Genomic DNA, 15,160 nt, shown 5'->3' on the forward strand with positions numbered 1-15,160 from the left:
TTGTGCCACTCATGATCACGGTTATCTTGTGACGTAAAGCCACAAATTATTATCTAGTGATAGTTCATCTCAGTGTGATACTTTCTTGTTTAGTAAGCATGAACCTATACGTGCTACTTTTATTATTTTAAAAGTCTAATTCTCAGCTGGTGCACGTTATCAGAGTGAAATTACGGTAGTTTGATTTCATAAGGGATGTCTTGTGCAATCAATCTGCTCAAGTACACTGCTGAACCGGATTATCTGTGCTATGATAAACCATCAGCTGTGCTGGACTAACCATCCAAAAATACTGTTTTTTTGCATCAGTTTTGAACACAGTAGCGTTTTTGCACTGAGATTGGACTAAACACCTTTTTGCCTTTCCACTAAAAACCTGTCATTGAATTTCTACTGTAGGCGCAAAATTCCTGAAAAGTGTGAAGTTTCTTGTACTGTCCAGCTCAATAAAAATAGCTTCCTGCAGTAACTTGTTTACTTTCAGTTTACGTTTGAATATAAGTACAGGTATACTATGAAGATCCTAATGTCGATTTCTGAATCATAGGACCAGCTTGCGCTGATGCAGAGCGAGATTTTATCTCGGCTAGATGCCCTTGCTCAGAAGTTAGACCAAGTGGGCTCATGCTACAAGGGACTCAAGGACAAACTCAAGGATGTAACCAGCAAAGTGCAATCAGGTTCAAGCCATGGCACAACTGCTCTTATCCCACGTGCGGCTTTGGCACCATCCTGCAGGGGAAAGTAAGCTGATTGGTTAATAAACATATCAGTGGGCTTTTCAAGTTTCCTTTTTATGTTAATCTGGACAAGGGGTCTGTATACAGAATGAAGTTTTTACCCCTTTTGGCCAGGACTGTATCTGATGCCAAATTTCCGCACATATAATGTAAATTCCCTAATCGTAATGTCCGCGTGGGCCCTAGGGGTATTTTCATAAATAAATCATAAACTCCAGTGGGCTGCCCTAAAGGAGCAGTGAGAGACCCGTCCATAAATTCTTGGTGTTGAACTGCGGTAGGTTTCACAAGAAATAGCAAGCATTCTTTGGCAAAAACAATGTGTAGCTAACAAACAACAGAGCTGGCCTGTAGCATGCGAGAAAGGTTTGATCCTGGTGCGATGAGAATGAGTGAAGTTGATGTCACGTAGATGGGGGCCCTGATGGGGGTGCGATTCAGGTGGTTTGCTCACACTATGGTCCGTACATCACGGTAGTGGAACCACGCAAGGCTGATTGTTCCGGGTTTTTTTTCTCACAGCGTTTGTAACTTGAATCGCACAATGATCAGACACTGTTCAGCGAAAATATTTTACATGGCCACTCCTGGTAGTCTGCTTGAGTAATTAAGGAAGGTTTTGCAATATCCTCAGTGTAATTTCACTGCTCCATTAAGATTGCATCAAAGCATCGCCACCCATGACGGGATGTACTACTCATTGCCTAACACCCAATGTGCAGTACCCAGTGCATGAGAGATAGTCTTGTTTTCGATATCTGGTTTTGTAACAGATGCTAGGTGTGGGGGAGGTGGGAACTGATAAACACTATGAACGTATGAATATGATATAAACATTGATTTTTGTACACCGAAGCAAGTTACATGAGAAGTCTGTTAAATGCTTGAATATGTACATAGGCTGCAGTGTAGACAATATATTTCAATTTTTATTTGCACAGTTAATATAGTGCTAACATTTTTAACTCGCACATTTTGAAAATTTATTCATGCAATTAGACTATTAAAGTCCAATGAAACTAACAGTTTTTTAGCAGTTGATGTGACCCTTGATGTGGAGGTACAAGACGAGTGATTTGAACCAATTACTCGTGTGCCTCCACATTGTGAAATGTGGAGGCACACGATGGCACACACGGAGGCACACAATGTTAAAAGATGAGAACAAATTTCTGATTATATTGGTTTTTCATCTTGCGTTCTGCAATTGACTATTCAGATTTTTCAAATGGACTTTACATGGACTCTATTATCAGTTTTACTAATTCATGAGTCAGATTACAAGTTTAGGTTATGCTTGGTGTATCACCTCCCACATAATAGAAGCATTTTCTGAATGGGCAATATCATATCTGCATTTGCTTAAAGGCAGCCCTGAATTATTGGGTTACTTGTAATTGGCACCTTGCAGAAACGTGGAAATGTGACTTTTGTTGGGAAAAAATTGTGAAACAATGCACCCACTCTTAAAGGAGCAGGGACACATAATTTGAAATTTTTGGAACCTCAGCTTAGTTCATCAAGTAGTCCATCGGATGTAACTATGAAGAAATATTTGATAACATTTTACATAGCACAACAGAAACCTAAATTTTTTTTAGTGGGGCTAGAACTGGTCCTAGGGATCATGGCATAACGTGTGATACAGCATTGCATCTAATGATTGTGTGTGTGTGCTTTCAGTGCTTCTGAATAAAGTGCACCAGTCATGTTTTATTTTCTGGTTTCCACTGTGCCTGTAGCTTTGATGCACCACATCTACCGGAACTATCCTATTCCTCAAAATGTATTGTGTTGTAAAGGTTATTATGTTAAGGATCTGCTGGCAAAAAATGACACTTTGCACACTCTATATGTGAACCACAGTGCAGCAAGGAGTGTGTTAAGCAGAATCAGTTGTTGGTGCTTTCTTGACCACTGTAATGTTGAGCTCTTAATATGAGACATTAGTTTGCCACCACTGTGCCCTTTTTAAAAGACCTTTGTGTTTCAAAAACTTACAGAGGGAACACTGTTGCAGTATGTGTCCCATTACTGACAAATTCTGCAGGTAAGCTATTTGAACTTCTTAACATCCATAAAACCAGATAGAACACACAGGGCCGGCGTCTACTTCTTGCCTCCGAGGAGACAAGTGGGAAATTTGCGCCCCCTCCCCCCGCATTCTTGCTGCCTGAGCTGTGTCTTTTTGCGGGCACCCTTTAGGCGGGCTCAGGGGGGGCAATTGCCCCCCCCCCCCCTTGCCCTCCCGTAGACGCTGGCCCTGAGAGCACAGATGCTGCTCACACAACGGTTAAACATTATTCCCCACCAGCTTACCCTCTTCCATATAAACCGACACTTTGTGTTGATTACTTCACATTCAGGGGTGGTGGAAGGGGGCTAGAGGGGTTGCTGTAGACCCTCTGAATTTGGAAGGGGGCACAAAATTCCCATGGAGGTGAGGCGCCAAAGTGTTATCTCAGGTGCCGCATGCGAATAAAATGCCAGAAACGCTTTTCCTTTGTCTTTTTGGGACCTGGGGATGAATTGGTGGTGGCGGTGAGGGATGGAAGGGGGCGCCGGTTGGGATCTGGGGTGCCCCTGAATTCAGGACGTTGTGCCGCCCCCGTTCACATTTACTTAATAGATTGCATTATCATTACATTACTTTTTAAAATGTCAAATGTAAATAATGTGTAATGTCAAATAATGTCAAAATGTTTATGTAAATAATGTTAAATGTAGGTTAAATTACATATATACTCCATTTTCAGACTCCTCTACCAGTAAGAAGTCGGAAGTGCGTCTGGTATCATTGTCCTCCAACAGCTGTAAGCTTCTTTTTTTTCTGTTTTGTATGAAGGGCTATCATCAAATTTAGGTGTATGTCTGAAGAGTGTTACTCCAAAACAGATTGTCTGTCTTACAAAAAAAAAAATATTGAAGCACTTTAGCCACGAAGCATTTTGTTCCAGATGAGGACTATCCAAATGGATCCTGGCTTGGTGACCCTAATAATCCTGACCTCAGAGTACGCTGCCCCATCCGACCGCAGTACGTACGCTCCTCACATGTTTTTGAATAACGGCTTTTATTGTAGATTGTGAAGATTTGGTGGGATGGTCTTGTCCTGTCAGATGAATTCTGAAACAAAACTGAAATTTTATTTAAAAGTTATAGTCTAGATGGATTGGTTAGACATATAGTGTGCACTCATGTACTTGACATGCTCGCATAATTAACGCACCCCGAACTTGGGAGTCCAAATGTTGGAACTTGTTTCCCTCTGTGTACCTAACATAGCCTGACTTGCACAACATGGCTATGACCCCCTGGGCACGAGTGAGAGGTTTTTAGATAGCGCAAACTTTCCACCGAGGTATTGAGTCGAGGATCTACCGAATTTACTATCCAAACATTTCTTACCTTGCATATTAATGTTGTTAAACTCGTCTTAAAGGGACTTGGAGATGCTGAACAAAAGCTGTACAACACCGGAGAAAATGGCGCTTACCCTTCTCGACTATCTCTTTGACCGTGAAGTGCAGGCTTCTTCAAACATCTCGGGTACTGGGCGGCACGGCAAGCAACAACTGGACCCCATGCGGATATTCGGAATAAGGTGTAAGTGCAGTGCCAGTAGAAGCAGAAAAAGGGAAAATATATTGGGGTAGTTGGTACATAAACATAATAGAATAACTGCTGCAAACAACGACAACAAGGGTAAGAACAGTGCTTGTGTCGTTCCTGTTCTTACCCTTGTCATCGTTCTTTGCAGCAGTTAATTCTATTATGTTTAGGAAAATATCTCAAGTTTGTCGGGTGCAGGACTCCAGTGTGATCGACTAGTGCTGGACATCTGCAAGTATGAAAATTCTGGATGACCTGATTCTAATACTAGATGCATCTCAATTTAGAAGTGATAAGGCTAATTGTTTTGCGGAGAGGAAGTGATGGATGGGCAAAGCATCAACAGCCACGTGTCTGATCAACAGATCTTTCCTGATGGAGAGCTTGTAAACGTGCATGACATTTCCACAATGGCCACTGTTGGATCTGATACGTACGTTGTTATTGGTTCAGTTGTCACGTCTTGCATGTCCACATAGTTCTGTGGACATTTGGTAACCTTGGGTTGCTAGTGATGCCTGCAACCAGGTTACATAAATAGAGGTGGGTGCGGTTATATCCACAAATCTGCGAGGATAACTGTGCAACATTCTCGTTTGCAGATAGAAATAGGTTTTGAAATCCACATGGATAAAAATGCAGATAAAACCGCATGCCCCTGTGGTGCCCGCGGATATCCATGTTTTATCCGCAAATAAGCATTAGTGTCTCTGCTGACGTCCCCTTGGAGGAGCCAAAATTGAGAGTTAGAAGTGAATCCAATATTATGTTGAAGTATGCCATCGCTCGAATTGCTGTGCCTTTAATTGCTATTATTTGCTTATTAACTGCTGTGTCTTTAACTATTGGACAATTGAATGGCTGTCTGCAATAACAATGTAAACTAATTTACATCGATCTCAAGAGAAATGTTTTAAGGCGGACTCTCCTCTTAAGAAAGTCTATGGGGAACTTTTGTTCACAGGGATCTCGTAATCCACGCAAAATTTCTTTACAAAACAGGTACTGGCATGTCCCTCTCTCAGGTTTATCTAGGGAATGACACATTTTTGAAGGCCTGAAGCGAACCACTGATTTTTTACGAAGTTTGTCAGATTTCGAATACATGGCAGTCTATGGGAGATGCAGCAAAATCGCAAACGTGTACCACCCTACCACCGCTTTTTATGGAGGCGGACGTTGCGGACTGTGCAGCTATTCAGAGGTTCCTATTATGACACCTGAGAATAATCATTACGAAGTATAATTAAGGAGCGCACTATTTTCACAAGCGACCTTGGAGCTCCAGGGGGGACCATGCCTCCCCCCGGCCCCCTCTCAGTACGCCCATCAGCCCGGTGCCCTGCTCGAAGCACTGGGAGCTATTTTTTTCTTGGGATCTTGGTGGCAGTGGAGTCCAAAATGAACACAAATATTTGGGAGTTGTTGGTTTTCCTCAAGCTTGTTTGAGCTGTCAGTGGTTGGAACGCTCTACTTCGGGTGTACAAAGGGGAAGAGAAATATGCAAGTGTAGTACTGAGCAGAGCACAGCCAGTTTGCACATTCAATACGTCCGCAGCCAGCGGCATCGGAAGTGTGATATGGAAGGGGGATATGTTTATGGGTACAGTCATGTCTCGCTTATCCGGAGTTCAGATATCCGGAAAACTCGTTATCCGGACTACATTACCGGGAACGAACCTGCGACCAGTGCATTTTGTCTCGGCTACCCGGAATTTGTTATCCGCATCTGTAAACGACGTCCACATTGTAAAAACGACGATAAAACCTGAGACGAGGAATAGCAAAATAACAACACAACACGTCATTGCACCAGCAATGCACTTACAATGTACCAGCTCGCCTGCATCCTTGCACTTCTACCATCAAGTTTGCACATATTTGCTCCTCCACAGAAAGCTACAGTACACATGTGTTGGCTCCTACAAACTAACATGATTCCATTTGTTAACCAGCCCATTTAGTGTATTATGTATAACATGATTGGTCTTCAAACAGTAAGGTACCTATAAAGCCCTTGCATTTTGCGGCCCCAATTTTTTGCAAGTCGAGCTTCATATCTACGGCCACTAAATTTCTCGAATTCCGGATGCTAAAATATGTGCATTGATTGGGTTACTTTGTAATTGGCCCAAGATTACCTGTACCACATTTGCTAATGGCGACATTGCACACACTGTAATCCAGTTGAAATGCTTACCAGAACAAACTGTGAAGATAAAATTTTTAATTCCAGCATAGTTTTTGAAGCGTCAAACCTTCCTAGAAATTTTTGCGTGCCCTTAGAGGTGCAATGACGTGACATTTAGCATGCAGCAATGTGGCACAACCTTGGAGGCATGGCCTCATCTCCTGGCGTAACATAATTAGGTTCATGTGATGTAGCATCAGTGTGGGAAGCAGCTGCAAGGCTTCATTTCTCACTGAAAATTTGTTGCATGCACAGTGCTGTGCTACTTACGGAGGTACTCTCCATGTCACTCGGGCTTGTTGAAGGAGGGGCTTGTAGAGGATATGCAGATAAAAAATATTGCATGCACGCTACAGGTCAGCTAGGATCATAGTTTTTGTGCAAGGGACATCTGTGTGTTGCGTGTGTCCTGATCGTCGCGCTGGTTAAAAGCAGCAAGGGCACATGTTATCTGTTGCATAATCTGCTCCAGAATTTTTGAAGGTCCCGGGACCTTCATTGCTCTTTTAAAATCCACGGATTCCTCAATTCGCAAAAACTTGGAGCTTGGAAACGTTAGGGGTTTTGCAGTATGACATGAAAGATCCATTTAACGAGGCATACAACTCACCTTACGAGTCACTTGCTTCTCACTGCTCTTGGTACTATGTGTAATTGAATCTTATTATCTTCCGTTATAGCTGCACTAGCTAATATCGTGTGGAGTAACATTGGTTAGAGTGCATGTATGTTCTAGAAAGCTTCCATTGGTAATCTGCCATGAATAGAGATTTCTATGTCATTAATACCCTCGTCAGACTGCACAACTGAAGGCCATAAACGTAACGGCGGTAAGAAAAGGCAGTGGCTAGATAATAGCCGTAATTCCAAAGACGCTGCTACACAGCAGCTGCAGAAGGTCTTTATTGTTCCAAGGGTCATCTCATAAATGCGTGTGGCAGACGCGTCGCCATAATGTTGTCACCCAGCTTTCATGCTGGCGCAACACCTACTGTCGAGAGTATCCAGTTTCCTTTTCCGTTCCAGGTTAGGCAGTTTGGAGACAACGGAGTTCTGCGAACTCAGTTCCTTTCTTATTTTCAAATTCCCCCGAAGGCCTTATCGTCACCATCTGGCTTGACCTTTATCTCAGTTTTTGTTTACGGCCTTCATACTTGAAGGCCATAAGTGCGCCCGTCTGACAGGGGGTATTAAGCGGCAATCAGGATGCAAACAAAAGCTAAACAACTGCTGTCACATGCTTTCCAGACCAGTGTTGCCAGTCCAAATATTCTAATTAAATTTGCAGCCAATTATTTATGTAGTACTTTAGAGTGAGCACCTTTACAGCCGTGACGTCATTGTCAGCCACTTCTGGTTTCTGTTGTGCCAAGCAATCAAGCAACCAATTCGGGACAAAACTTGCCGATTACATTTTACCACTTTTCAAAACAATCTTCAGTCATCCACCAAGGCGCGGTAGCTCGTGCTTACATCACTGTGAAACCAAAACCAGTTGTGAACATGCTGTTAGTTTTTCTTGTTTATCTCAATTTTGTGTGCGTCGTTTACACGTAACTTGGAAGTGAATACAATCCTGATCTCAAAATCATTCGACACCTCCAGACTGTCCCTTTAAAGACTACTTTAAAATATCTGCTTTTGCTGTTACAGGTCACCTTGTGTACCACTTTGCCATTGGGGAGAAGGACTGGCATAGGATTAAACAAAATCTCGACTCCAAGTGCCGCACTGCCTTCAGGCGGAAAACCAGGGGAATGCCACTCACTGTGAAAGCCTTCAGAGACAGGTGTGTCCCATTGTAGTTTGTTAAAATGCAAGCTATTAAAATTCTATGCACACTCCACATATGCACCTTACTTATACTATCACTGTTTTTAACAAATCATTTCACTCACGCACCCAAAAACAAGACAGTGTATTGTTTCTTTTGTATCTAAAGATTACCTTTGTGTGTATTCTATAGGCTTCCACCAGTGGCTGGTCAGGCACCAGCAGTAGGACAATCATTAGAGGCCTCATCGTCATCCCCAGAGTGTTCTCTGGGTGCATCACAGTCAGATGTTTCCATGGACAATGACCTGGATCTTGCATCTGCCCCAGTGCCCGTGACATTGATATCTGGTGAAGTTTTACCACTGCAGGGAATCTCAACAGGAGAACCTCAGGTAAGGGTTAGGCTCCACTGTGAGGACAACGTGCAGGTTTTCTCCGTTTCACATGCTAATGACAGATGATAACGTCCAGCAAATTTACGGCCGTATTCTAAATTATCCCTGACTGGATACCCCACCTAGACTCCTGTGGAGGGAGGAAAAAAGCACTTTTCCACTTGATGAGCTATTGGGCTTCAATGATGTGCTCAGGCGATTCCTCCAGCGAGGAGCTCCACATGCAATGTCCTTCACTCCAGCCCTAATCTCATCTCCACCGGTGGCATTTTTCATGCCACCTCGAAAATGCCACATGTTACATTTAAAACACAATTATGGCACAGAAAATGAGCATACAGTAGAACCTCGTTAATTCGAACTTCAGGGGACCACAGATTTTTGTTTGAATTATCAGGAAGTCTGAATTATCAGAACCTGTTTTCCAATGCAAGATTCTGGCTTGTAGAATAAGCAGGCCTCATACAAAACATGTCTTGGCACATACTAGCACAGAACAGTGGTTGTAAACATCATGTGGTCTCAAACATGCAGAAAACAGCCAACTTTTTGTTTGCTCAGCAGCCTACTTAATGAAGTACTTTTCAATTGACAACTGCTGAGATCCAACCGTTGCTACATTTGAAATCCGCAAGTCCGAGACGCTGCGCCAGTTCGTTGGCTTTCGCCTGCAGGATAGGGCCGCTTACCGGTAGATTCGAACTTCTGGCTCGTTTCAGCCTCAGGAGAAGTACCTCTTCCACACGCAGGTGCGCAGCTTCCCGAAGCCTTTTCCGGTTCGCTCTAAAGCCATGTGCCTTCCCTCGAATCTTGTCTTAACTCTTCATGATCGCCGTTATAGTACTTTTTACGATGCCATACTTAGTCGCGACAACAGTCTTCTTCAATCCCGACTCCACTTCGTCGATAGCAGCCAGCTTTCCTTCGGGGAAAGCGTTTTATACTTGGCCCTCGTTGACTCGTTGGTTACAGCACACCGCGGACACCGTCGGTTTCACTTCTCGCGAAGAGGACGCACGCAACACGCTGTTCTGAGTGGACAAAACGCAACTATGTACGCAATTACCGGCCACACTTGCACCTTCCGAGAGGCACACTCTGCTCTCAGCTCTCCCTCTCACACGGAATTCGAATTAACCGGAGTTGAGGTTTGAATTAAGTGGGCTTCAAATGCATTGAAAACATAGCGGGTCAAACAAAACTTCGAAATTTGTTTAATTAACCGGGAATTTGAATTATCAGAGTTCGAATTAACGAGGTTCTACTGTAGTTGGTTCTTTTATGTACGTGTTCTGCACCGTTGTAATGCTGTTAGTCAATGTATAAACAAAGTCAACGGACTTAGCGAATGACTTGTCAGCTGCCATAATACCCTCGAAACTCAACTTGAACGCTCAAGGAAGCCCTGGCGCTACCTTGAGGTACCCGTGGTTAGCGTGGAAGGTTTCCTCCACTCAGGGTTGGGGTGCGTGTTGATTCGAGGTCGATTTATGAAGACAAGGCCAGTCTTGAGGAGCAGCTTGAGTGGAGGGTCAAGTCGAGGATAATTTAAGAATATGGGGGTTATTACTTACTTCAGGTCACAGGAGGTTTCACATAACTTAAATTTTGATGTCAGATGGCACGTGAACCCTTGTGCACACCTTTGCTGTTGTTGCACCAGAAAACATCAAATCACATCAAACCTTGTGCACGATGGGGGTAACCCTCTGGTCACACGCTGCTGATATTAAAGGGACAGTCTCAGTCGATTTTGCAACTATATTATGTTATTTTATTCCTTGCTGACCACTGACCATGGTATCGAAAATCCCACGCAAAATAATTGTGCAGTTTGGCTGCTATTCGATGGAATACATGACACGAGCAGGTGACGGATATTGAGCGTACGAGCGTACTCCACGCGTAATAGTGGCGTAATTTTACTGTTATTCCACGGAATACGTGACGAGAGCACACGCCGGATATTGAGTATATGCCCGAATTCCCTCCCTGAAAAAAGGCAAAAACATCATTCCCTACACCACCAATCAGAGCACGGCCTTGAGAAAAGGGATGCCGCTGCGGTGCTGGCATCTGGACGGCATCTTTCTCCTCTGAGCAAGGCCCTCTCACTCCTCCTGTTAGAGTGACATCATGCTGATCTTGTTGTCACCGGAGCCTCCACAGCTGCAGAAGCAGCACTGATCTTTAAAATTTGTTTAAGGTACAAGTATATAAGCACTTTTCGGATGAAACAAATAGCGAAGTAGATTGTAGACTGAAGCCGAACCTAGTGGTATCTGTTTCATAGGTGGGTTTCAGGATACGACCATATTTAAGAACAATGTGTGCTGGCCTCAAAACATTTTACGCAGGACTGATTATCAAGATTTTTTTTGAAAGAAAGTACTCAAAGTTTTGTTTCACTTCTACAGGGTGCTTCATGTAACTTCCTACTGAATTTTTAAAATAGACTAGGTAGGAACAACTTAGTACAGTGTTCAGAAATTTTTTGCCAACTGCCGAGGTAGGATAGAGGATAGATGCAGATTTTAGCGTGTTCAAAATACAGTTTAAAAGTTTGTCTGCTTTCCAATGACTGTCTGTCGCGCTGGGAGAAGACACCACTGATGAAGTAGCAAAAGTGTGTGGATCCAGATTGAATGATGATGAAAATGCAGGTTCATACTTCATCTGCTTATTAGTGTATGCCGTTTATGGTACAGTCATGTCTCGATTATCCGGACACCTCGGGAGTCGTCGCTTTTCGTCCGGATAACGAATTTCCGAATAGCGGAACCAAGCAAACCTTCGGGGAAACATTGAAAAATTGGGAAACCTCTTTATAGCTCCAGAAAAGGAAACAAGGAAAATATTGTTGCTTCAAAAATTCTTGAGAAGTGAGCTACCTGAAATTAGTAGGCACGCGTGTGACAGAATTTTGGTCACAGCCACAGCACACCCTGCATCGCCCTGCTGTTCAAAGAAGGGTACTGTCCCAGAAATTTGGGCCCGCGCACGTGTTTTTGTCTTTGCGCAAACGTCTTTGGCATAGGCCAAAAGACAGGCGATGCTTTGGGTGGCCTGGACATTGACGTTCAAATGTGGCTTTCTTGCACCACTGGATACAGGGCACCTCTCCGGCTTATCGTCTACCATCTCTACCGTGTGCCTGCACACACCGAAAGGGAGTGACCTCTGAAGAAAGGGGAGTCAAACAGTACAGAATGCCCTGGTTAGATGTGACCCTTTTCCGGAACAATGCGAACACAGCACATGCCAGCCACAGAGGATGTTCACGCTTTCCAGATAAGCGAGTCAGAATGACCTAGGTTCTGAAAGATTGGTCCCCGTACTTGTTGTCCAGATACGGATAACGAATTCCGTATAACCGAGACGAAATTCAGTAGTAGCAGGTTCGTTCCCGGGAATGTAGTCCGCATAACGAGTTTCCCGGATGTCCTAACTCCGGATAAGCGAGACATGACTGTACATGGAAACAGACAATGCCGATGTTGTTGGGAAGAAGGAAATGACGTTGAAACCCGATGAAAATGCAGGTAGACACAGACAGACAGGGTTGGCAAAAAGGATGAGTGCAGGTTGAAACGTGACGAAAACACACATCCATATTTTGTACGCTTTGCAATGAGTGTCCTTCGTGCTAAGAGCAGACACCACTGATGAAGTTGAAAAGAGGATGATTTAAGCTTGATGAAAATACGGGTTAAAAGTTCATCTGCTTTGCAATGAACGTTGGTCAAGCTAGGAGTGAACACTGTTGATGAAATTGGAAACAAAGTGGATGAGGATTGATGGCAAGGGGGGCAGCTGCCCTCCCTAAAATCGGGCTGTGAGGACGTAGCCTGCCTTTTTCATGCGTGGAGATCAGGCACAAGGTGCTAAGGAAAAATGTGTTGCATTCCTTGCACAGATAATCCATACTGAGCATGGCGACATACAAGTAGTTCATGCAACAGCAGAGGAGATAGCACAGCTGGATCAGAATCAACAGATACAGATTCTGGCAAGTTCCGAGTTGCTAGGTGATCTACAGGCACAAACTGAAGCACTAGTTGGTGCTCCGTAATGAAGGTGGAGGAGCCATCACCCAGATGAATCAAGAGGCCTTGTTGTAATCTACCAGCACTCGAGGTAAGAAATTTGTGTATATGTTACTGTTAGGCCATGTGAGCATTACACATGCCTTCTGGGGAAAGAGGCTGCTTACCTGGTAAGGGAAATGTGGCTGGATGACAAACTGGATACTTTGCACATTGCTGTAACAGATGGAGATAAATTCTAGTATTGTAGTAATATGTAGTAGGCAGGTTGAACAAAAGCGACTGTTCAGTGTCACTTCTTTTCTGGCTGCACAAAATGCAGACTATAAAACTAATTGAACTTGTTTTGCTGCTGATTATGACATAATATAGATGTTCAAGTAGGACTTTGGGGAGTGTGGACACCGTGGAGCTGTTCCATTTTCCTCAGGGGCCTTGAAAGGGACACGTGTTGTCCCGATTGCTGGGCCTCCCGGCTGGAGGGCCATTGTCAAAAATCTCAGTTATACGTCCATTGAACTATTGCCTTATCCACCACCACATTCATCTTGAATGTTCTATCATATGCCATTCCCTGCAGCCCTCTGCATTTGACTTACGTGTTCACAACAAAAAAGAAAATGCTTGGCAGGCCAGCATCTCGAATTTTCACTGTCCATAGTTGGAAAAGCAGGTCTTCATGTTAATGTGACAAAGACACAGGGAAAGCTTGGTTCCCAAACAATCATCAATAAGTCAAGATGTCCATATAATGGGGGCCAGTATTATTGAGATATTCCGGTGTCGTACTTATGCATACCACGTTTAACCACATATGGGTGCAAGTTGTACAGTAGAAATTTATGCAACATGCAGATATGAAAAACTACTGTACAGCACATCATATGCTCCGTCCGTCCTCGCAGCCCAAATACTGGGCCCTACAATAAAGTGGATGACCTTTTATGATGGTTGCTAGTTTTTTGGTTACTCTGATCTGCTTGTGATGACCAATGGCATCTGATACCTGACAAATAACATTTTTTATTTTACTTATAAAGCACACATTTTTCTTTACACATGTATTCTAATTAAAATAGGAATCAGGGTGTGATTGCTGCGCTGATTGCGCATTTTTGCGCCAAACACGAGGTCCTGCCTCATTCTGCTGCAAAAAGTCGGCATGTTAAACTCTGCACCACTGTGCACCCATTTGGATTTTTTTTCCCTAATTTTGAACAGCAAAAGTGCGGAAAAAGGAGTCTCTGCTTGTACTGGCTTATTTATGATGGCTGACTTTGTAGACTATACAGCCAGTTCAAGCCATGCTAAGCTATCTATCGGATCCAATCCAAGTCGAGCACTCTGCAGTGTGTTGTGTACCATACGTTGCGGTCACATGGTTTCAGTTGTGCTTGTGGTGACACGATCGGTTGGCGCACTCAAACACACATTGCGGAACTTACATGGCTTTGGCGTTGTCGAAACTAACAGGTAATCAGCTCATCGATGTATTTGTTGTAATGTGACTTTCCTAGCTGATATTACAGCGAGAACACGGCTAGAGAGAGAGTACTAGCACGCTTCTCTCAGTCGGTTTCGTACTTGTTGTCATAATTCGAAACTTTGATTCCATTACGAAGCTTCAATCAGAATTATACCGGACTCTTTCTTGCTTCGTCACTAAGCAGTGAACGGCGCTTCAGCTTGTGCATCGGGTATACATCGGGTACTTTTAGTCCATGCTGAGTGTGCCACGCCATGGAGCAGTTTCAGCGAAAAACATAGTGCGAGTTACGAAGCGATCTGGTGTTGCTGTCCGAAGGACGTGAGGATAATTGTTGTCAGTGGAACGTTTGTGATAACTGTCATTAGCTACAATTTAATAAATCTGTATTGAAAAATGCAGCAATGCGCATCATGCTGCGCATCTATGGAACACTACTACCGGCCCTGTTCCAAATCCACATGCACACAATAGGCATGCGTGCACTTCTCCTGCTGTCTGATTGGATGCCGCCAATCTTTGCTTCCGGAGGATCCCTTTGGTTGCTGCCAAAGATGGCTCTGTTTTCAATGCATTTTTCTTCTAAACAGTAGCGCTGTGAACTAATTTTGCTTCCACTATAATAATTGAAACACGGACTTTCATTAGTGAACTAGTTGTTTTTGCATTTTAGTGCCCCTTTAAAATCTGCTGTTATCCTAATTCTTTCCCATGAATTGGTGCTAATAAGAAAAATACGGAGCGAAAACTAAAGGGTGACGTTGAAAATGCTAGATGAATGTTGTGTCATGCCGAGGATCTCGTTGCAAATGGTATGAAGCCAAAAAATTGTGGGGACAGAAAGAGCGGGCCCACCCTCCTATCACACGGGAGAATCAAGCTTTCAGCAGCCCTTGCAAGTCTTAGAAGAGAAC

The 15,160-nt window shown here is 43.6% G+C and overlaps 1 protein-coding gene across 6 annotated transcripts in view; it reads left to right on the forward strand.

Annotated features, from left to right (window-relative positions):
• The window catches only part of LOC135377718 (protein BANP-like), a 44,808-nt gene that overhangs the window by 8,125 nt on the left and 21,523 nt on the right, over window positions 1–15,160 (forward strand). For all 6 annotated transcript variants that reach the window (XM_064610337.1, XM_064610338.1, XM_064610336.1 and 3 more), the window contains 8 exons: window positions 548–744; window positions 2,744–2,790; window positions 3,497–3,553; window positions 3,698–3,776; window positions 4,183–4,346; window positions 8,197–8,332; window positions 8,510–8,711; window positions 12,631–12,851. In XM_064610337.1, coding sequence (XP_064466407.1) covers window positions 548–744; window positions 2,744–2,790; window positions 3,497–3,553; window positions 3,698–3,776; window positions 4,183–4,346; window positions 8,197–8,332; window positions 8,510–8,711; window positions 12,631–12,786 — 1,038 coding nt within the window. In that variant the 3' untranslated portion in view covers window positions 12,787–12,851. The remainder of the gene's footprint in view (window positions 1–547; window positions 745–2,743; window positions 2,791–3,496; window positions 3,554–3,697; window positions 3,777–4,182; window positions 4,347–8,196; window positions 8,333–8,509; window positions 8,712–12,630; window positions 12,852–15,160) is intronic.

This window comes from Ornithodoros turicata, chromosome 1 (genome assembly GCF_037126465.1).
Source record: "Ornithodoros turicata isolate Travis chromosome 1, ASM3712646v1, whole genome shotgun sequence".
NCBI classification, from domain to species: domain Eukaryota; kingdom Metazoa; phylum Arthropoda; class Arachnida; order Ixodida; family Argasidae; genus Ornithodoros; species Ornithodoros turicata.